Source organism: Phyllostomus hastatus, unplaced genomic scaffold, assembly GCF_019186645.2.
Source record: "Phyllostomus hastatus isolate PE091 unplaced genomic scaffold, TTU_PhHast_1.1 phas_scaffold_78, whole genome shotgun sequence".
NCBI lineage: Eukaryota > Metazoa > Chordata > Mammalia > Chiroptera > Phyllostomidae > Phyllostomus > Phyllostomus hastatus.
The window spans coordinates 12,771,419-12,795,092 of NW_025334041.1; the positions used below are offsets into that span (position 1 = coordinate 12,771,419).

The 23,674-nt window shown below is 39.2% G+C and overlaps 2 protein-coding genes across 11 annotated transcripts; one reads left to right on the plus strand and one right to left on the minus strand.

Annotated features, from left to right (window-relative positions):
* Nucleotides 1-227: 227 nt before the first annotated feature.
* On the minus strand, nt 228-12,543 carry CBX3 (chromobox 3). Of its 5 annotated transcripts, XM_045828682.1 has the most exons (7): nt 12,439-12,536; nt 11,904-12,064; nt 10,406-10,456; nt 7,077-7,219; nt 4,917-5,079; nt 1,866-1,960; nt 228-1,510 (listed from the first exon to the last, which is right to left on the minus strand). In XM_045828682.1, exons 3-7 carry the CDS (start codon nt 10,427-10,429, stop codon nt 1,384-1,386), a joined length of 552 nt encoding a protein of 183 aa, XP_045684638.1. In that variant the 5' UTR covers nt 10,430-10,456; nt 11,904-12,064; nt 12,439-12,536; the 3' UTR covers nt 228-1,383. The 5 variants fall into 5 exon arrangements, with proteins under 5 accessions (XP_045684638.1, XP_045684640.1, XP_045684637.1 ...); XM_045828684.1 differs by lacking the exon at nt 11,904-12,064 and having other exon boundaries at nt 12,439-12,516; XM_045828681.1 differs by lacking the exons at nt 11,904-12,064; nt 12,439-12,536 and adding an exon at nt 11,627-11,776.
* Nucleotides 12,544-12,721: 178 nt separating this feature from the next.
* Nucleotides 12,722-23,443, plus strand: HNRNPA2B1 (heterogeneous nuclear ribonucleoprotein A2/B1). 6 transcript variants are annotated; one of them, XR_006784476.1, is made up of 13 exons: nt 12,722-12,894; nt 15,793-15,828; nt 15,928-16,038; nt 16,216-16,362; nt 16,642-16,852; nt 16,988-17,089; nt 17,168-17,248; nt 18,095-18,157; nt 19,417-19,536; nt 19,776-19,898; nt 20,992-21,075; nt 22,429-22,561; nt 23,103-23,443. XR_006784476.1 is itself a non-coding variant. In XM_045828677.1 (12 exons), exons 1-11 carry the CDS (start codon nt 12,889-12,891, stop codon nt 21,051-21,053), a joined length of 1,062 nt encoding a protein of 353 aa, XP_045684633.1. In that variant the 5' UTR covers nt 12,722-12,888; the 3' UTR covers nt 21,054-21,075; nt 23,103-23,443. The 6 variants fall into 6 exon arrangements, 4 of the variants coding, with proteins under 4 accessions (XP_045684633.1, XP_045684632.1, XP_045684635.1 ...); XR_006784477.1 differs by having other exon boundaries at nt 22,429-22,501; XM_045828677.1 differs by lacking the exon at nt 22,429-22,561.
* The last annotated feature ends 231 nt before the right edge of the window (nt 23,444-23,674 follow it).

A 23,674-nucleotide genomic window follows, 5' to 3' on the forward strand; every position in this document is an offset into this window, starting at 1 on the left:
ACGCAGATTTTGGAATCAGCAGAAACAGATCTAGCACTAAAGGGTTGGTCCTATCAGAAGATGTTTTTCGGATGGCAGTGGTAACAAACTACAATAGATTCTAGGTACCAAAAGTCGACATTAAACTCTTCTTTCTCTCCCCACAAGAAAACATTTTGTAGAAACATGTCTATGGGTGTTTCCACTCCCACTACAAAACAGGTAATCAGATAAAGAGGCTAACCACATAAAGCAATATAAAACTATTTATTGACCACTGTTTACCAGTATTTACAATAAAGTAAACAATATACAGTTGGATAACATTCTGGTTACTACAAAGTCATTGTTTTTCCTGGCTTCTACTGAACCGGTAACCCAAACACTGAGCCTGAGCCTACATGTAAGGAATGAGTTGGAGTAAAACATGCAGGTCAAGACTACAGATTACAAAAGTTTGTTCACCCATTTATTTCAACAGGTTTAAATTGCCAAGGTCTTTAGTAGTCTGATTAGGCTTCCATGAATAAAGTCTTACACATTCCATGATCATAACCTTTTGGTCAATGTAACACAAGAATGTTAACTTTTGTAAATGAACAGCTTGCTAGGCGAAACCTTTAAGTAAGTCTTGCCTGTCTAATTAAAACATACCAGGGTTTGTCTAATTTTCTCATTTGAGAGAGGAAGTTTTTGGTAGTAATAAAATTTTCCTTTCAGGTGTTTTGCAAATAAATTTGCCTTTATAATTGTAGATATGGCCACGGATTCTGATATGGCTGCTTTTAAATTGTCCAATTTAAACTGCTCATATTATATTTAAATTGCCCAATTAATTACAAACTATTTAATTTCAAAGGTTAAAGCTTCAGGAAAAATTTCAATTTAACTTGAAGTGATTTATTTCTTAGATTGCTGAAAATGATGGCGGCCCAGAAACATGAGCTTATCTATGGTTGTGAAATGCTGTTTTTCTTTCAGTTAAAAAAAAGAAAGAAAACCATTTAAATTTACATATGTATACACACCAACCACCCCCCACCAAATAAACAAAAACCCCCACAATGATCCTGAAGTATATATGACTTAAACAAAAATTCTGACTGAGTAACAATGGAAGTTGACCCCAACATTTAGAAAAGCTGTTCTCTAATGCAGAGGAAAGAATATACCATGGTATCAAATGTTTTCTGATAAAGGAAGCAACTACAGAAAGCTTTTGTTCCAAAGTAACCAGTGCTACAGATGCACCCCCCAACAACACCACCCCCAGTACTACTTTAAAACAAACATACCAAACTTGATTTTTATTAGAATGTAGTTATCTCTTCACACTAATAAATCAAAAAATCCAAGACCCAGGTTTTTATATATATAAATATATATAAAAAGCAACAAAAACAATTATTGGGCTTCGTCTTCTGGACAAGAATGCCAGGTTAGTCTCTCTTCATAAAAAGCAATTACAATTTGAGGACACTTCATATTTGCCTCTTTTGCCAGCACCAAATCTGCCTCGTCTGAATCTTTCCTGTTGTGAGGGGGGGGGGAAAATTCAGTTAAAAGTATAAACGCTTTTTGTCAAATAAGAACTGTTCATTTAAAGAAATCACAATCTAATCAAAGTTACTTAATGCTTCAAGAAGGTTATGTGGTACTTGGGCCAGGGTTCCAATGAAATTTCATTTTACGAACAAGCCAGTTTGCCAATCTGTGCTTTTAAATATCATTAGCAAAAGTAACTAGAATTATCCTTTAATCAGAGAATTATTCTCTATCTAATGATGGAAACTATAAAACCTTTTCTAGATAAAGTCTCACAAAATTTAAAGCATGCCCTTCCGTTTATACTTTATAAATATAACAACAATCCCCCACACACTTACCATTTCATGAGAAACATTAATTCTCCACTGCTGTCCGTGGCACCAATTATTCGTTCAGGATCAAGACCTCTGGCAAAGCCTCTTGGTTTATCAGCCTGTTTAAAAGAGGGGTTAAATGATTATTTACATAAATGTTTCCACACATCAGACAATGTTAACTTCCAGTTTGTCTTCATGATATATACCTTTTAAATAAAAACCTTCCAGTTGCGAAACACAAATGACTAGAACTTAGAGCATATTTAGTGCTAAAGCACACTGTAATTTTCATTAACCTTACATGTAGAAAAAACAAATGTTAATGTCTAAAGTATTCTGAATCTAAAGTTAACTAATCTTTATTTCTGATAATGCTAATCAATAATTATAAAAACTGTAAAACACAAGATTAATTATAAGCAATCATAGGAAACCTTCTAAAATAAATATACAACAGTGATTCTCAGTGTACGGTCTGAAGATTACTGGGAATCCCTGAGACCTTTTGGAGGTGTCTGTTTATCCATAAGGTCCCCTCATTTCATGTATCTGACTCTAGACTGTCTTGACATGCCTCCACCAAACACAGCACAGCAAATACAATACAGAGCCAGAGAGTGAAAAGATTTACAAAAATATAAAACGCCACCCCTCACATTTTGTTATCTTTCACCACTAATTATGAATAACATGGAATGGGTTTTGTCATTCTTGTGAAAATATTTGTGAAAACACAAATATTTTAATTTCTACTAGTTATTTATAGCTATAAAACACATAAACAAAAGTTCATTGGGATCCTCAATAATTTTCTGGACATTGAAAATGTTTAGGAGCTGCTTTTATCAACAAATCCCTTTTCCCTACCCAGATTTTTATATCAACATCCCAGACTCTGGAGTCAGATGCCTAGGCTGGTTAGAATAATGGTTCTAACCTTCTAACTGTGTGGCTGTAAGCAAGCTCACCTTTTTGTGATTTAGATTACCTATGAAACAGAATATTGGGTTGGCCAAAAAGTTTGTTTGTTTTTTTTCCTAAGATGACTCTAGTAGACTTAGTTGTCTTTAACTTCAAAGTTTTGTTAGATTGTATTGTGAAGGCTGTCATATCAGCATTGGTCAATTTCTGTGTACTCGTAAAATTGAAGATGGAAGAAAACACGAAACATTTTTGGCATATTATGCTTATTTCAATAAAGGTAAAAATGCAACTGAAATGCAAGAAAAGATTTGTGCAGTGTATGGAGAAGGTGCTGTGACTGACTGAACATGTCAAAAGTGATTTGCCAAGTTTCGTGCTGGAGAATGCTCCACAGTCGGGCAGACCAGCTGAAGCTCACAGCGATCAAACCAAGACATTAAAACAATTAATGTTATACCATGTGGGATAGAGAGCAAACATACTCAAAATATCCAAGTCAATAGTGTTATTGGTGAAAATGAAAAATGTCTTATCTTATGGAAAAAACTAAAGAAACCCCTTGGACAGTGCTTCTGTTGAGCATGTGGTTGACTTAAATTATATACAGTAGTCAATCCTCCTTTATCTGCTCAAGAAAGCATGTTCAAGACCCAATGGATGCTTGAAACAGCAGATAGTACTGAAATCCCATACACTGTTTCCCCTGTATTACATACCTATGATAAAGTTTAGTTTATAAATTAGGCACAGTAAGAGGCTAACAATAAAATAGAATGATAACAATTCTCGCCCTTCTTGTGACGATGTGAGGTGGCACAATGCCTATGTGATGAGGTGAATGATGTAGGCATTGTGATGTAGCGTGAAGCTACTAAAGACCTTGTGATGATACATCAGGAGGAGGATCATCTGTTCTGGGTGATCCCGGACCACTGAGCCATGATGAATGGATGTCAGGAGCAGAGAATATTGGGGAAAGTTAGCATTTTTGAAACCCAGTTGACCATGGGTAACTGAAAAGGTGAAATCTAGTGTATACTGATCAACTATGTTACTTTTTAGCTTTGGCTGCTAAAATATCTATCTAAAACCAAATCTTTATCCAACCTGTTTTTCATCTGTAAAACAGGGATAATACCTGTAACTTTACCTGTAATTTAGAGATGTCATGAAGATTTAATGCAGTATCTGTAAAGTACATGGCATCTACCTCAAATGATCTCTCATTTTAAATCCAAAGATGTCATCAAGAAATGTGTCTTGCCCTGGCTGGCGTAGCTCAGTGGATTGAGCGTGGGCTGCGAACCAAAGTGTCGCAGGTTCGATTCCCAGTCAGGGTACAAGCCTCGGTTGCAGGTCATGACCCCCAGCAACCCGCACACTGATATTTCTCTCTCTCTCTCTCCCTTCCCTCTCTAAAAATAAATAAAATCTTAAAAAAAAAAAGAAAAGAAATGTGTCTTGTATGCTTAGTGTCCAAGTCTAAATACCAATTCAGAACCAAGACCCTTTCCCAAATTGCCATGCCCAGTGCTCAAGGCAAACATAATTTGTCTTGAAGCTGAGGGCAGAAGCAAAGAATTGTATGGTTAGCCCAAAGCCACAGAGATACCAGCAAAGCAAAGGCTGGATCAAAACATACATGCAGTGAATAAATCAACTGTCTCAATTTATGCCAATAAAAAAATGTTATTATCAAAGATTACACACCTCAAAACTAAAGTATTATCAGGTAATACTTTGGTAATACAAAGATCACAAGCCAAAGTATTATACTTCCTTGTGGTTAGTGTCACTAACGGCCAACAATCAGGATGTGCTATGTGGACTGTTTTCACTCAGTTGAAAGAAATTTCAATGATCTAATATTAATGTTCTCTGTACTTAGGACTGCTAGTCTTGGATCATAGGAAATTGTGTGATCAGGTACTATATCCATGAATCTAGCACAATTACGGTGGCATAAACACTGTATTTACACAAAGTAGGCTAAGTCATACCTATCTCCTTTGTCCTGAATATTAAGCACTTAGTCTTGTAAATATTTTAATAGTATTAAAACTTTTAAAATGTCCTAAAAGTATTTTAAAAATTGAGCTAGCAACCCTTTACAAAAAGCCAGTTCTGTGGGCAATATTTTATACTTACAGCATCTCTTTTCTTCTTTGATTTGCTATCATCAGATTCACTGTCAGATAAAGACTTTCTTTTTGTTCCATCTTTTTCTTTACCAGCTTTTTGAGAATTAAGAAATGCTTCAATTAACTCTGGACAATCTAAATTTTCTTCAGGTTCCCAAGTATTGTCAGCACTGCATTGAGTTAAAAAAAAAAAAAAGTTCATTCAATTAAACATAGCTTACCACCATCCAGATTTATTTTGTATCTGAAAAGTCCTCTGTGCTAACCATTTTTCCCCATCCCTCACATTCTTTTGACACAGTCTGATCGCACTTCCCTCCTTTGTGTCTTCTTTCCCAGTCCCTACCCAAGGGGCCAATCTGTTATATCACCCACAGGTTAACTTAACCTGATTTCTAACAGAAACAAGCCACCTCAGAATTTCTCTGGAAGGGTTTTAAAAAAACTGTGATTCCTAACTCCCACCCTAAATTACTTTATCAGATTAATCAGAATACAGGAAGGGTCAGAGCCTCCAACAATGTGCTTTAAAATAATCCTGAAGCGTTTTCAAACGCGGGACAGTCCTTCAATTTCTGCTGAGCGCTCGCTCAAACTGGGAAAAGTGATAAAGAAAGGGCTGGCAGCCCGAAAGTCAAATCCAGCCTTCTATATGGCTGGCTAACTAAGAATGTTTTATCCACTTTTTACTGGCTGAAAAAAAAAATCAAAATGGAAATTAAAAATTTGAATTTCAGGGCCCATAAACAAGGGCTGGAAAGAAAATATTCATTACCAAAAGTGAAAGTAAGATCATCCTTCACTAGTGATAAGCTTGTGAACTTTGTGTGCTCTAATCCCAAAAGCCTTTATACAAGATCGAATGAAATCAGTCATTTTACAAATGCTGGAAAAGGTGCTAATATTAACCTCTGGTTACAATTTGGTCTGCTGATATTCCCAGATCCCCAAATGGGCAAAGGAAAATTAGAGGGTAAAGAGGACAAAAGAGCTGAAGTGGAGCCCCCATTCTGTAGTGTTCTTGTCAAATACAGCCTTCTACACTACCTAATACACTGTACCACACACAGCAGATTCTCAACCATTCTAGGGGTTGTAAGTTTGGGGAGAAAGGGAGGAGTTAGTTTCCTAACATTTAATGGGTAGGACATTCAGCTTTTACTGTCCCTTGGGTTTACAAACAAACAATAAAACCAAGTGTCCACCACATCAGGGTTGTCAGTTCTTTGGCAAACTGGTTAAATCTAATTTAAAAATAGTTCAGACTCATTTGCTTGGTTCAGCTATCTAGGGGAAAATTATGAACTTATGATGTATATGTAAGCTCAATTCAAGTTATTGGAAACATAAAATAGGAAAACCTAAACCTTCCATTCAACTCATACTTCCCAAATTGCTACGGAGGTTGCTTTAAAATTTGAATGGCAGAGGCAGTAAATTACAGATAGCTGAAACCTAATAATTAGACTATTGTACTCCTCATCTCTACCACACTCACAGATTTTTATAGATCTCTACCTATCCATTATCAATAGTTGCTGCCCATGGAGCCTCACTGTTTTTGTGGTGTAAGACAGAAGAATCCAAGCAGATTAGCAATGATAAACAGTATAATTTCTGCATGTAAGTTATTCACAAGGCAGCTTAATATTAAGAGCAGTTATGAGAACAACTAGTCACAAGGAACACGAGGGAACCAGTGAGTTTAAAAAAAAAAAAGCCCCGACTTGATTTCTTAGAGATTAGGACACAGTAAACCTAGTGTGAGAACTGGATCATAATGAGCACTCCTGTTTAAGATCCACAGGTTTACATTATATAGCTTCCATGTTTTTTAGTACCCTCTTTATGTAGATAAGTGATACAGATTAGGTATTCTAATTAGTACAGTATTCAGCTACATTAAAGTGCATTACATAGTAAACTATACAGTAATTTTGTAAGTTTGACTTTCCAAGGTTATCAATTAGTTTTAAATTTGCTTGGCTCAACTACAGGCTAAAACCTTGGTTCCTTTTAAATAGATCTCAAACAAGCTACTCTGGATTAAAGGTGTCTTGAAATTTAAAGAAACCTATGGGAAAACTGATAAAAGATATCAAGTTAAAAACAAGCTTTAAATACCACTTAAGCGAAGTTTAACGGATAACAAAAGGGATTTACTTACTCTGTGAATCCCTTCCACTTCAGGAAATACTCCACCTTCCCATTCACTACTCGTCGGTCCAATACTTTTTCCACTACAAATTCTTCAGGCTCTGCCTCCTCAACTTTTTTACTCTTCCCATTCTGTTTCTTTCCCATTTTTTGCTAAAACAAAGAATTAAGAAACATCTTGTTTTTATTTTGGGATACATTTTAATATATATCCCAAAGGCTACACTTTAAAGGCTAAATTAAGCAATTGCTAAATTAAGCAATTATTGTTGAATTTGGTATCTAGATTTTTACTTCTATATCCCTGGGTAGACACCTTCTGAAAAAATAAACGCCAACAGATAACCAATAAAAGAAACACTTAATTCTGCTAGTTTAGCTTAAACCTATCACCCACCACCTTTCTATGGAAAAATACAATCAAAACCACTATGTGGAAAATACTGTTATCTTTCCCTAGTCTTATTTCTATTTGGTCTACAAAACCATGTTCACTAGTTTTCATTCTACAACACAGCTGCAAACATCTAGGACAGGGGTGCCAGGATGTCAAACTCATTTTCAATGGGGGCCACATCAGCCTCGCCGTTGCCTTCAAAGGGACAAAATAATTTTAGGACTGTATAAATTTAACTACTCATTAACTGTTAAGGAGTTGAAATTACATTTGGCTCTTTGAAGGCAATGGTGAGGCTGATGTGGCCCCAGGTGAAAATGAGTTTGACACCCCTGCTCTAGGAGGTATCAGAACATTAGAGAAAGAAGTAACAGGTGTTACTAAGTGAACAATAAACCGATTGAAATCATAATATCCCCCAAACTCGAAGACCACCTTTGCCAATTCAAACACAATGTTAAAAGCCTCAACAATATAAAAAAAGGTTACCTACAAGAATAAAAACATGGTTCAGTATCCTGGTGTCAACTGCAGGGTCAACCAAGGAGATGATGAATAGTTTAAAAAGAACGAGATCATTTTTTCCATATTTCTGCTGACAATATGTTACGTTACTGACCACTTGGAACAAAGCTATAATGCTGTCATTTCAAGAAGCAGAAATACTGGATCATTTTAATTTTGTGGCAAAAACAATCCTTTTGTCTCTCAAGAGTCTAAACTGGTAGCCAACAAAATTCACTTTAAACAAGTTTTAGCCCAGAGCAGGGGTGTCAAACTCAATTTCACCAGGGGCCACAACAGCCTCATGGTTGCCTTCAAAGGGCTGAAAGTAATTTTAGGCCTGTATAAATGTAACTGCTCCTTAACTAGGGGCAAAGAGCTCAGCGCTGCTGCAGGCAGAAACAAGGTGCCAGGCCAGATGAAACAAGGTGGAGGCTGATTCGGCTCAAGGGCCTTGTTTGCCACCTGTGTTTGCCGCCTAGCGTGTGTGTGCTTTTTCAAGTATAACACTATTTCAGAGGAGACCAAACTCAATCCACCACTTTCTAATAACTCAGATTTGTTACAAGACTGAAAAGGAGTAAATCTTTAAAACCCCACAAAACGAAATGGTTAATTAGAAGAGACTAAGAGGAGAAAATCCCAAGTGTTATACTCATTTCATCTTAGAACATGTGCTATTAAAAAAATTAAGTCTTTTATCACCCGATCACTAAAATTGTCCCTCAATACAGCATGTAGAAAAATATTACAGCAATGACACATCTGCAAAAGAACATTAAAATTATGTAGTCATTTAGAAGTACACACACACATTACTTGGGCATTGCACACAGTCAGGTAATTTTCTGCTTCTGTACAGTACAAGGAAGGTAGGTGTATGGTAGTGGGGACAATAAAGAGCAGTTGGTGTAGACAAAAGCTTATTAGATACTGATCCTAAATGACAAGCAAAACAGCTAGGTCTGTGAAGGTAGAAGATTAACAGAATGAAGAGGATGACCAAAACAAACAAACAAACAAACAACAGAAAATGAAAAGGACAAACCCTAAGCTTAAGAAAAACTGGCATAAAAAAATGTATGTATTGCAATAGCACGAGCTAGTTTGAAGTGCTTCTTAAAAAAAATCCACCCACTTTCCCAATTTAAATTATAGCACCATTATCTCATAACACACATGAAATCATTAAAAAAATTGTGTGCAGAAGCAATTCAATTTTAATAGACATCTATTTGCTTTCGCTATATCCATTCTCAAAGCACCAGGCACAGCTAGTTCCTTTTCCATCCAATACCTAGACACAGGTAACTAACTATAAAACCAACTCAATTATATACACTTTGGTTTACTGATTATGGATTTTGAAGGATAGTCTACCTCTGAAGGGGCACAGAATACACTTTGTGCTTTTTCCACTAATGGCTTTGATGAATGCTACAGAGACTATTACAGAGACAATTGGTGCTATAGAGACTCATCAGACAGGCCTTTTCTATTTCCTATTTCCCAAGATGTTTCATTTAAATGTGCAATCTAATGATGACACAAATTATAAATTACAAACGTGCTCCTTTTAGCGTGGAATCCAAGGGGAGAACTTACAGACCAAAACCAAATGCTTTCCTTTATTCACATATTAACACTCACCTTTACATGCTTGTGACTACTATTAATGCAGTGTGTTAGAATTAACTGCTGTGGGAACCATAACTTTGAATTTCACAACTCTCATGTGAATATTCTAGTGTTTACTGAAGCCTAAGAACACAAACTTTGGGTTTAAGAAACAAAAAAAATTAACCACTCAGAAGTTCCATAAGGCCTACTCTTCTCTCCTTCCTGGACACATGTGCAATTTGGTACATTCTGGACATATAAAAAAACGAGCAATGACTTAAATTTAAGGCCCTTCTATAATTCAGAGTTAAGTCTGAGATATGACAAAGTGCCCAAGCATTTGAAAGATTCAATGAGTTTTGTGCCAGTGTATTGTACAAGGTACTTTTTTCGTTAAACCGAGCAATACGGCAAATACTTGATTTCTCCAGAACTCAGTAGAGTGAATTAGGTGATAGTATGCCAATCAACAAGGCCTTTACTGCTTTGTCTGCCCATGCTTGTATCGTATTCCTTCAAGTACATGAATTTGTTGTCTTTCACTTCATGATAAATATACTTAATGTTCATACTATGCTATTGTATCAAGATTACGTTTCTTTACTTTAATCAAGATACTATTAAGCCAAGTCTATTAAGTATCTCAATGTAATAATCTCGTTTTTGCCCCCAATTATCCCCATAACATTGGGCAGGGGGAAGGGCACTGGAGAATATAAACGAATGTACATTTGTCAACCACTGAGATGTAAAGTTATAATTTCCGGGGGAAAACATTTGAGTTAGATCCTTACATATTTAGGTTCTTATTAACTTACCAATGTAGTTTTATTGGAGGCCATTTTTATTGCAGACTTGTAGAGCTATTACTAGAAAAATGCATGACAGTTAAAAGGAAGTTTGCATGACACAAAAAGGTAACTACACAAGTTTTGTTTGGATTCCAATCCCCATCTATGTAACCCATATTACCAAACATGCATACCAATTCAGAGAAGCAAATATAAACGGCATTGTTATTAGATATAAGTTATTAATAAGTTATACTGCCTGAGTGTATCAGCATTCTAACCAAGTAGGTCTAGAAACCTTACTAGAGACATTGGTCCCTAAGACAGCTTTTCAGGACAAAAAATAGTAAGTAGACAGTTTCTTTCTAATCCAAATCCCCTATACAGCATTTATTCTAAAATGGCCAAATATTTTGGTTGAAAAATCAAACACAAGTACCCAATGAAAACGGTAAAATACCGTGAATTTTTCCTTAGGCCTCTAACAATCATTAAGAGTCACCTGGGTAATTCCAACTTGTTTTTTTTCTCGGAAACCCTCCCTCTTTACAGTCCCTCGTTTAAAAAACTGAAGGAAAAACACACCAAGATGCTTCAGTCCCATTTCGTGCCACTTAAAACAAAAACAAAAAACAAAAACACCTCCTCGGCACGTCCATTCCCTCGCCCTGAAACCCGGGTCTCTCTCCGCCTAACGAAGCCTAAGCACCCGGCCCCGCCCCCCCCAACCCCGCAGCCCGGGCCTCGTGGTCAGCGCATCCGCGGGGAGAAACAAAGGCCGCGGCGCGGGGGTTCAAGGGCACTGCGCCACGGGGCCCGCACCTCCCCCCTCCTGGCGGCGGCCACGTAACGGAGCGCCCGCTGCAGCCTCCGGACAGTGGGCCGCGCAAATGCGTGAGAAAATGCACCGCCCTCACGAAGAGGCCCCTGCAGCCGACTAAACCCGGGAGAGGGAAACGGGCCTCTCATTTTGCTCGGGAATGGGGGAGGGGAGAAGCAAAGGCGCTTTGTCTAAAAATAAGGCGGCTGTCGCCCCAGCTCTCTACCCTCTCAAGGGCAGTGTTATCCCAACAAACTACGAGCGCCCGCCCCGTGCCCCGCGTTGGGATCTCGGCTCGCCTCCCCACTTCTCTCCCCCTCCCCCCACCTCCGCGGTCGGGTGGGAGCCGGGAACTGGGTACGGGGTCCCTGCGGCGCATCTTAAGCACCACCTCCGAGAAATAGCTCGAGAAAACGAAAGACACCGACTTCACCGCCTCGGTGCTGCTCCGGATCCCGAGTCCACAGCGTCTCCGGCCCTGCACGCCTTGCGCTCCAGCCACATCCGAGGGGGAGGGGGCCGGGGACTCGCGCGCGGGGCCGCTGCCGCGAGAAGGGGGTTGGCACCGCCCACGCCGGCAGACCGCGAGGGGCGGAGCCGGGCGGCGCGCGCCCGGGGGCGGGGGAGGGGCCGCGGGCCGCGCTGGGCTCGCTGGGAGCCCGAGCTCAGACCGCGGGGAAGGGCGGTGGCAACTGCGGCACTCACAGTTCGCGGGGTGGCGCCCGGTGGTCCCCCGAGGGGAGGGAGAGGGAAGGAGGACGCAGACAGCGACCCGGATCGTCTCCGCGGCGGCGTTTCTGCTTCGCCGCAGCAGCGCTGGCGCCAAAACCGGACTCCGCCCACTTCCTCGCTCTGGGGGTGGGTGTCTCCAAAGCCCGGGAAGGGGGATGGGGAAGAAAACTTAGTTGGGGAAGAATCGGGAACTAAGAACGGCGCCCCTTTCGGGCCCCCCGAGGCTGGACCCCCCAAAGGTACTGGCCAGGGTTAGGCTGGTGGAGCGTGAAGCGTCCTCTGTTGACAATAAGCCGCTTCGGGTATTCCCTGAGGGGACGAGTCAGCCCTGTGCTCTGGGGAAAGGGGTGGGGAAGGAGAAGCGCAGTGGGGAAGGGAGACGAGTCTTTACGGCGGGAGGACGCGAGGTGTGCGCATTCTCAAAAGCACTGCCGAGGGGGCTGGGACCCTAGACTGGATGAAGGCCCACCCAACAGCTTTCATTTCAAATTGCGCGACCGTTTCTCACCTGCCCTGCGCTAAGGCGGGGGTGGACTCAAATCCCAGCGGAGGAAATACGCTGACACGAGCCTCTGGCAATTCACTGCTCCCACTTACGCAAGTGACGTCAGGCCCTCCGCCGGCCGCGAAGGAGGGGGTAGTACGCACTTGGCGCAGGGAGGGCGTAGAGCGCTCCCGCCATTGGCGGCGGTTAGGACGTTTACGTAACGGCCTGACGTAAAGACGCTTTGGCGGGCGGGGGGGCCGGGGGAAGGTTCTAGAAAAGCGGTGGCAGGCGCCCCAGCGGCAGTAGCAGCAGCGCCGGCTCGCCGTGTGGAGGTGTCGCTAGCGTTGTTGTTTCTCCAGCGGCGGCAGTTCTCACTACAGCGCCAGGACGAGTCCGGCTCGCGTTCGACCGCGGAGAGCTGTCTCATCTCGCTCGGCTGCGGGCAATCGGGCTGAAGCGACTGAGTCCGCGATGGAGGTAACGGGTTTGAAATCAATGAGTTATTGGAAAGGGCATGGCGAGGCCGTTAGCGCCTCGGTGGAAGTTCGCCCCCCGTCTCGCGGGGGAGCGGCGGCGAAAGGGGGCCGCTGCGGACGCGGTGGGTTCCCGGGCGGATCTGACGAGGGGCCGGTGGGTCTCGGGGTGTATGTCTGAAGAGGGGTCGCGTGCGGGCGCCTGTTTGTTCGGCACGCTCCCCACTCTCAGCCTCCCGGCGCCATTTCCCTCTGCTGGGGGTTGGGGGATGGGGACCTTCCACATGGCGGGCGCCGCGGCGCTCCAGTGAGGCGCGGCGCGCAGCGGGCAGTTCTGACCACCTTGCTCCGGGGAGGCGGGTGTGGGGGCCCCGGCCGCCCTGCGTGGGAGCGTTTCGGTTGGGCTCCGGGCCCTGCGGAGCGAGGCTGCGGAGCTTCCCCTCCCCCTCTCCCCGGATTTGGCGGCCGCCATTTTCATTCTCCTCCTTCCTCGCCGCGTTTTTCTCTTCAACCGTCTGATCCCTGCTAGTCCCGCTCCCGCGGCAAAGAATGGAAGCGGGGAGCTATTTTCCTCCCTCCCCGGGCCGGTTTCACGCGGTTTCGGGGGGGATTCCGAGTGTTTCGGGAGCTTCGCGCTTTAGAGCCCTGCGCACCTCATTAGAGGCGCTCTCCCGTCCTCTCGATGAAATGGCGCCATTGCGCTCGGAAGCCACCGCGGGGAGCGGCGGGGGGGCGGCCTGCCGGCCGCTGCGCGCCGCGCACGGCCTCGGGGCAGAGCGACCCGGGCTGTCGGGCCCGGTCCTGCGGCGACCCCAGTGACAAAGGGACGTTTTCCGTTCTAGCCCTTAGCTGGAGTAACGGTTTTTTTCTGGGTCTGCGGTGACTAAGAAGGCAGTCGTCTCGCACCCGGTTTTAGAAATAAAACCAAAAATAGGGGCCATCAGTTCAGTGCCGATTATGAGTGGGGAAAGGTTATGGGGGGGTTCGTTTCAGAAGGATTCCTTGTGAATCGTCCGATTTTTTCGTATTCCAAGAAATACGGCCAGTTATTCTTTACTACTAAAGGCGGCGGATCCTTACAACGATTAGTTAAAAATTGTGAGGAAGGGAAGTAAAAAAAATGACCATCCTTACACTTAAAACACGGCTCAGTCCTCAATGCATGTATTGCTGCATACGACAGTATTAGGCTGTGCGCTATGTGTTTGAACTTTGTTACTTGCTTTTCTCATTTGTTTGCAATCGTGGTTGATGATTACATTGGTAAGCATAAGGTCTCGAGGGGGGGAGCCTCTACCGGGGTATTTTCTTTGACCCTAAGCACGCTTATAAAATTTTGTAATCGATAGTGGACATCGGGTAAGTTTGGAGGAAATTGAGGTAAGTAATGAGCTTTTGCTTTTGTTATTTGTAAAAAACGTAGTGCTTTGTGCTTTCAAATTGTAATAATTTGTTGGGTTTTAAAATGTATTTTTCTGACAATTGGGTATTTAGAATAAGTAAAAAAATTAGCTTAAGAATCCAAATATCACTATGGCAAATAACTAATACACTTTTGATAGTTTGGTGGTATTTAAATGTATCAGAAGTTAGTTTGATAATTTGTTAATCTTTAAATTTTTTTTCAGATTCCTGAAAGCAGTTAACTGCAGGAAAACAATCTCTGAATTGCTTATTGTATTTTTTAAGTTGATGGGAGAATGTCATGCATGGAGGGAAGAGACCTCTTTAGAACTAGGTTGAGAGCTGTCATGTTATTTGTTGGGCATAAAATTTTTCCTGTTACATAGAAAACTGCATTTGATGTTTTAGTTGTATTACACACTCGTAACTGTTGGTCTTGGACAATAGATTTACTCTGGTTTCTGAATACTTTTTTTAAAAAAACTTTTAGTTTAGTCATTTGGAAACCAAATGACCACCAATCCTTCCTTAATTGGAAGCCCAAAATTCATTCAGTACTGTTAATGCAACATATTTGCTTGCTGACTTCATGGGGATTGAAAGAGTTCAGCTCAGGCTTTTTTAGTGTTTGCTTGTAAAATTAGAGGCACGTATACCGTATAGTTTGCCAGATAACCAATAAGCTTAATGAACTTAAGCATTCTCATTTTTTTTTTTTAAATGAGAATGACTCAGTGAAGGGTAAGTGGTGGTACTCACAGTGGTCATTAAACATTTTTACAGTTTTTGAAAAGTGAGATGATTACAGTGAATATATATGCTGATGTATATCATAGTTGTTTGCCCCATAGTGATTTCAGATTTTTTCTGAGTTGTCAACCAAAATACTGAAATGTGAGTGCCCAAAAAGTAATGTTAATACTTTCTAGGGTGTAGTTAAGCTTTAGTTGGTCATAAAAATCAGTTGTCATTTGGTCAGAGAGGTGAATTTTAAGGATGCTTTGTCACAATATATTGGACATTTAAATTTTTACCCCCAATAAATAGTTGGTAAAGCGGGGGAAGGATTTTTATTGTGATACATTTGAACCTCCACCAGAGGGAGCTATGAAGGAAACTAATTATTAGACCATTTAAATCCTGAAATGGTAAACTGGGTTGTAGTAATGAACACCAACTATTTTTTTATTAAAAATATTTAAACTGAGTAAAGTGTACTTACCTGTTCTAGGATGTAGGGCTGAACACAAATTCTGATAAGAATCCTTTAACCCTTCAATGACCAGGGAATAAATTTGCTTCGTTCTCTTCACGAAGTTTTTTTGTTTTGTTTTTTCTTAATTGATATTAAACGTATTTGAAATGTCAAGTAACTTTAGATCAAGCATTTTGACTGAAACGTGTGTAGTTCAGCTGACGCAATTTTTGGTGTAACACAACTAATATACAGTTTAACATATGGTTTAAATTTGATGTAAGTTTTTTTTTTCCCCTCCAGAAAACTTTAGAAACTGTTCCTTTGGAGAGGAAAAAGGTACTCTGCCAGCAGGTCACCTTATATTTAAGAATTTAATTCCCTGCATATACAAAGAGAAAATGTAAATAAAAATTGAAATGGTGTTTTCCTTTGCAGAGAGAAAAGGAACAGTTTCGTAAACTCTTTATTGGTGGCTTGAGCTTTGAAACCACAGAAGAAAGTTTGAGGAACTACTATGAGCAATGGGGGAAACTTACAGACTGTGTGGTACGTTAAATATGCAAAAGTGCCTTCACATACTAATGCTTCAACTATTGATCTCCTGTGTTTAAAATTCTAAGTGAATCCTGGAGAAATTACTTTTAAGTCTGTTGTTCATTAAAAACTGCTTTTAATCATCAAGTAAGCAGATTGAAAGCTAAAGCTTCCCCTTCTGTTTTGAAGGTAATGAGAGATCCTGCAAGCAAAAGATCAAGAGGATTTGGTTTTGTAACTTTCTCATCCATGGCTGAGGTTGATGCTGCCATGGCTGCAAGACCTCATTCAATTGATGGAAGAGTGGTTGAGCCAAAGCGTGCTGTCGCAAGAGAGGTGAGTATAGTATAACTGAAGACAGAGTGTAGTTTTGAAATAACTTTTCTGAATTTATTCTGGCTCAGTGGGTTTTCTTTACTAAAGTTATGGTGGTTGTCCTAGACTCACTTATTTTTGAAAAGACTAGTGTCTTTTTTACAAAGACACTAACTAGTCTTCGCTTTACCACCAGGAGGATAGAAGTCATTTATGGTACCCAAAGAAAAGATGCTTTCTGTCATGTTTAATTTTTTCTGTCATGATGACTTACCCTCCCCCCCCCCCTTGTTATTATAGGAATCTGGAAAGCCAGGGGCTCATGTGACTGTGAAGAAGCTGTTTGTTGGTGGTATTAAAGAAGATACTGAGGAGCATCATCTTAGAGATTACTTTGAGGAGTATGGAAAAATTGATACCATTGAGATAATTACTGACAGACAGTCTGGAAAGAAAAGAGGCTTTGGATTTGTTACTTTCGATGACCATGATCCTGTGGATAAGATTGTGTGTAAGTGTATAAGCCCCAAGATGTGTGCATTTTCATAAATTAAATTTTGGGTATGCTAATGCTTATATTTAAAAGTAAATATTTATATAAGTTATAGTATGGCTGCTTTAATGGAGTCTGAACTTTTCCTTCCAGTGCAGAAATACCATACCATCAATGGTCATAATGCAGAAGTAAGAAAGGCTTTGTCTAGACAAGAAATGCAGGAAGTTCAAAGTTCTAGAAGTGGAAGAGGAGGTAACTTTAATTCCACTTTTTTATTTTAAAATTTTATTTGTGTAAATAACTTGTTACTAATTAGGCCATTTGTTGTAGGCAACTTTGGTTTTGGAGACTCGCGCGGTGGTGGTGGAAATTTTGGACCAGGACCGGGAAGTAACTTTAGAGGAGGATCTGGTAAGTTTTAAGTTCTAAATGTTAGAAGGGTAAATGTGCTTAATTAAAAACTGTGACTTGCATTTGATTAGAATCAGGAAATCTGACCTAATTTTAAGAGGTTCTTTTTTTAAGACTTTGTAAGTAGGTGGAGTATTCTGATTTGGCCAGGCAAGAGGTAGTAGTTAAAAAGTTAATCTTGCTCTGGCTGGTGTGGCTCAGTGGATTGAGTACCTGAGAACTTAAAGGATTGCCAGTTTGATTCCAATTCAGGGCACATGCCTGGGCTATTATAGGCCAGGTGCCCCAGTTGGGAGCATGTGGAGGCAACCAAATGTTGATGTTTCTCTCCCTCTCTTTCTCCCTTACCCTCTCTCCTAAAAAATTCTTAAGAATTTAAAAGATAATCAAATGCATTATGGTCTTGAATTTAAATCAACATGACTTTGCAACCACCTTAAAAACTACCAGATAACACTTAGTGAGTGAAAATACCATAGAAGCTTTGCTTGTGGGCTTTGAAAGGTCTATCTTTAGTAAACTTTCTTGTTTTAGGCTTTAAATATAGTTCTCTTAAGTAAAATAAGGTGCAACCCAAAAAACTTTACAGTGTTCTATTGAATGTCCTATGTGGAAATAAGTGAAATCTCTTAAACTTAGGCATGCTAAGTCCCCAAATTGGGGGTGAGATTTAAATTATTGAACTTTGTGTGTATTTCTAAAAATAAAGAGGTAACATTCTAGTGTTCGGCATAAAGGGAGTTGAATCCTAATAATTATCCATAGATACTTAATGGAGAATGTGGAGGAAAGGAAGAAAAGGGACTGAATAGGTTATATTAATCATAATTTTTTCTGCCCCAACAGATGGCTATGGAAGTGGTCGTGGATTTGGGGACGGCTATAATGGGTATGGAGGAGGACCTGGAGGTCAGTTTCTTACGTATTTTGATTTATGGCACATTAAAAGTTTATTCCTACTGTATTTGTCCAGTTTAATGTGTACATGAGATTTTTCTTATGGTTTGCATTTTTTACCTTTTATAGAGAGCATAGGTATGGTTTTTGTATATATATAAAGGAAAGGTTACGTGTATGTGTTAAATAGGTTGCAAAATAATTTGGGTGGATTTTAAATGAGAATTGAAAGATGCCATCGTGCTAACATGTTTGTTTAATCAAAGTATTGAACATAAATGGACATGTGATGTTTCACATACCATTTCCTGGAAAAAGTGTAGGGCATTGTATATCACCATGCTCAACATGTAAGGGTGGTATATGTAATAACAGTAGTGATTAGCTCTTTACAAGATTAGTTCCCCCAGGATAATTTCCCAAAAGTCACCTAAAGGACATTTCTAAAATACGTAAGGGTTTTCTCCTGGGTCCAGCTGATTTGTTGGCCATTGTTAAATATCAAGTGGTACATTAGGTGTTTTTTTGTTGGAATATAATAAAGGTTGATACTTGCTGGCAGTTGTCCTAGTAAGAAAGATTTAAAACTGAGCTAGTGTAAAAGACCTTGATTTTTGTCACACATTACACGTAATCAAGTTTCATGTGTATCTCACTATTTGTAACTATGCTTTGGATCCAAGTTAAGTTTTGTGAGAAAGAGGAGTTTATATATTACAATAATGTGAGATTAGATACCAATTTAAGTATTTGAATTTCTCGTAAGTTTGCTGATATCTGGTCCTCCCCTCATTTCTATTTAGGTGAAGGGTAGTAAGCATATTATTGGGAAACATGGTAATTCGTAGGGAGACCTAAGTTGGGTGCTGCAATCTTTGAGACCAATTGTGGGGGAGTGTGGTGGCTCTTCTACTTGTTTGGTTTGCCCTATACCTCATGTGCCCTCACAACCGTAAAGCAAAATACAAGTAGTATTTCAAGGTATTTTGTAACAGGACACTTAATATCTTTAGTATAAAGGAAGAGCAACAATATTAATTGGTATTTATTTCCATAAAGGTTTTTTGCAGTTGGTTGTATGTACAGTCCCCATCCCCAAATGTTTACAGGGATATTCTGTTTTGCCCTAGAGGCTATTTTAGAAGAGATTTCTTAAAACAAATATTTTACTTGTAAAAATGTGATTTAGAAAGCTGGAAGTGGGTGTGATAAGACAGTTCAAATGGCATTGAAAATATTAAGTAATTACTTAAAGGCTTATTTTATAATAGGTGGCAATTTTGGAGGTAGCCCTGGTTATGGAGGAGGAAGAGGAGGATATGGTGGTGGAGGACCTGGATATGGCAACCAGGGTGGGGGCTACGGAGGTGGTTATGACAACTATGGAGGAGGTAATAAATTCACCTGCATCCTTTATGTGGGAATTTGGAGTGGAATTAATGGCTTATTAATGAGATATTTTTTATTTCATTGTTGTCAATAGCTGCCTTAAATTAGAATTGTAGATAGGTGTGCATTTCTTCTGATGTGCTCTTTTGGGGAGATGTTTTAAACACTTAGTATGTATAACTTGTTTAATGTTTGTGTTTTGAGGTTCATTATGCAAAACTTGTATTTGAACTTTTTACAGGCAATTATGGAAGTGGAAATTATAATGATTTTGGAAATTACAACCAGCAACCTTCTAACTATGGTCCAATGAAGAGTGGAAATTTTGGTGGTAGCAGGAACATGGGGGGACCATATGGTGGAGGTAATTTGTTACATTCTTAAAATTATTTCATGTGATTAAAGGAAAAGATTACTCTTAGTCTTCTGACATGATCTGAAATGAGAAAGATAGTAATGATTTTTAGGGTTACTCAAATGTGTGGAAAATACTTAGTTAAACTTGGGTTTGATGTGATGGATGATGAGACATTAAGTGGTTTAGAATACAGGAGCGGGACAAAAGTAGGCTTCATCTGGGAAATACAACAAAAATACCAGAATAAATTCTGTTTCATATATTCATAACAAACCTGTATTTAGAAGTTGGGGAAGTAGTGGAGATATTTTGTGTGGGGTTTTTTTTTCCTTTTGTGTAGCTGGTTAAGAAAGCCAAATAAAATTGTTAAGGACATTGCAAAGTGGTATGAAGTGTGCATAGGTTGTCTCTAAAAGATTAACTTAATCACAAATATTTAAGTTTTTTTTGTTTTCACTTCTATTGATATATTTGAGAGGGAGAAACATTGATTTGTTTCACTTGTTTGTGTGTTCATTGGTTGATTCTTGTACGTTCCCTGACCAGGGATTGAACCTGCAACTCTGGCATCTTGGTATGAAGCTCTAACAAGCTGAGCTACCCAGCTAGGGCATAAGTTATTCTTAAGTTTTTAGTAGGACCAAATAGATTAGCCGAATTTTGCTGTGTGTGTAGTGTACCACCCACCTTTTTGGCCTAGGCTTTCAGGGGAGGAAAAAAATTTCATTTTTGTTTCACTCACGTTTAAGAACAACTTGATTTATCATATTCCAGGTTATTATTTTGTATTTGGGTATCATCATTGCTTTCTAGAGTCACATTTTTAAAGCATATAAGAGCTATAGAATTAGCGCTACCCGTGTATAATGTGCAACCTTAGTTTTCCCTCAAAAATGTGGGCAAAAGTGTGTGTGATAACGGCAAAATGCAGTATCTGTGAATTTGAATGATTTATTTCCCAAGTAATTAAGATAATTGGCAACAATGGGTTATGATCTGTTTTAAGGCCATGTATAGGTGTCCTGTAAGATTAGTAACTTGCTACGCTAATTATGAGAAATTGGAGTAAGGTTGCTTTCTCTTGGTCTGTCAATTCTAGGAAACTATGGTCCTGGAGGAAGTGGAGGAAGTGGGGGTTATGGAGGGAGAAGCCGATATTGAGCTTCTTCCTATTTGCCAATGGGTAAGTAGCTTTTGAGTTTTTACATTATTATTGTCTGGGGAGACCTAGCTGTCAGGAGTAAAAGCTTTTTAGGATCATGTTATCTTTCCTTAAAATCTGGTTAGATGGATAATTTCATAACCTATTTTTTTTTTACTCTTTACTTCTGTTGAAACAGGCTTCACTGTATAAATAGGAGAGGATGAGAGCCCAGAGGTAACAGAACAGCTTCAGGTTATCGAAATAACAATGTTAAGGAAACTTATCTCAGTCATGCATAAGTATGCAGTGATATGGCAGAAGACACCAGAGCAGATGCAGAGAGCCATTTTGTGAATGGATTGGATTATTTAATAACATTACCTTACTGTGGAGGAAGGATTGTAAAAAATGCCTTTGAGACAGTTTCTTAGCTTTTTAATTGTTGTTTATTTCTAGTGGTCTTTGTAAGAGTGTAGAAGCATTCCTTCTTTGATAATGTTAAATTTGTAAGTTTCAGGTGACATGTGAAACCTTTTTTAAGATTTTTCTCAAAGTTTTGAAAAGCTATTAGCCAGGATCATGGTGTAATAAGACATAACGTTTTCCTTTAAAAAAATTTAAGTGCGTGTGTAGAGTTAAGAAGCTGTTGTACATTTATGATTTAATAAAATAATTCTAAAGGAAATTGTGTAATTATAGACTTTTTATTTTAAATAAGTTAAGGAGTGGGTAGTATAATTAAGGTCCATTGCAAAGCTGTTGTTGTATTATTGTAAGATAAATGCTGGTCAGATGTAAGTGTGTTGTCTGCAATTCATCAGGATTAAATTACCTAGATAACTTAAGGGATATCTCTGCAAGGAGAAACACCTTTTTAGATCTTTTAGATGCTGCTTCTTCAATGCAAGGAAAGGAAATAACCCCAGCGAGGTACTCTTCAGGGATACAGGTCTAGTACAAGAAAACTCTTGACGGCTACTAAATTCAGCCAGTCTTAAAAAACTGTGCTGTTTCTACAAAGCTTTAACTACAGTAGTTTATAAGGATGCCAACGAAAGCTGAGGGTGTAGAGCAAATAGTTCTAAGCTTCAGTTAAACTTCTTTAGGTAAGATCTTATTTACTTTTCCTTTTTTAATTTTCCTCCCCAAAAGATAAACTAATACTCTTCAATGGTCTTTCAGTATAGTGGTTCTTATGTAGTTTAACATAGCTATAAATTGAGTTTTAACAATTTATAAACTCAAGAGAGTAATTTATAAACCCTGTTTTCCAATCTGTCATTTACTTAAATTATTTTGATTGTTCCCCCCTTTCTTTCTTTCCCATCCCCCTCCCCTTCTATGAAGATTTGGGTGCTTAACATATCATTTTTTTCCCTGCTGGAATTTTAGCATTGATATGAACCATGGACAAGTATATTCTGCTGCCACAAAGACTGTAAAGTGCTTCATTTCAACAGCTGAGGCAAGCCAAGTGATTAATAAAGCTTTTCTTGGTTCCTTCAGTGGTGTTGGTAGTAAAATGGTAGGTAAAAGTTAGGCTGCAAGTTCAATAAATCGTTCCCATTGTTACACCCTGTGTATTCACATTTCTTGGCTCAAGCATTTGAGTGAACTGGGTTTTTTTATTATTATTAAAAATAAAGACAATTTTGTTTTATTTGATATGGTTGTTCTAGCTTTACATGCTCTCAGGATCAGGCTAAGGAGAGGTAGGGCAAAATGGTTGAATGTGTTTTCAGATAATAGCTTATACTTCAATTGTCTGTCTACATTATAAATTCTGTATGCATCCAGTACTAAATACTGGGGTATGAATGTGGTAATTCTTTCCCAATTCCCTACCTTGTAGGAGAGATTTAGGTTGGCTGCTGAAATTCATTTCTTAAATGTCATCAGTTTGATTGCCTGGCTTTAATTGCCTTTTCAGGAATGTGATAATCAGGGCATATTCTACTGTATGCACCAGTGAGTCTTCTTTGATCCTAAGACCACCACTGAAGTTATTTAGGTTCTTTGGACAAACATGATAAACTTCTTCAGATACTTTCTTTTTCCTTTGGCAGGAAGGTGTCTTGCTGCAGGTAACTAATGAAGAAGTGGTCAACCACAGAATCTTCAAGAAATAAGAAATTCTGTATCATCTGAAAGTAGTTCTTGTTGGTGCCTTCATTTTAAAAAGCACTCTTTAAGATTGAAGGGAAATGTTTTCTGATAAAATACAAACCTCATTTAGTATAGGTTCTTAATATAAAAGAGTTACAAGTTGAGTATTGTTTGTAGAAGTAACATCAAATTAACAAGAGAGATAAATGTATCATGTCTTAAAGTTAGGTTTTGTGAGTAGACAGATTAAAGTTCTATTTTTAAATATAAAGTTTATAAAATAAATACTTTTGTACCCAAATACTTGGTGTAATGTTTACACATAAAATGTGTGAATCTTGTTCTATAAACATTCACTTGTCTCAAGAATTGCCATCCCCAAGATTTTTAAAACAGTTTGACAAAGCTGTGCACATTGCCATTTTTCTTACAATATTAATAGACATGAGAAGACCAATGTGGACATTATTGGCTGTCCCTAATAAAAATGCCATTCTTTATACACTGCATATTCAGCGTTTGAATGCTGCTA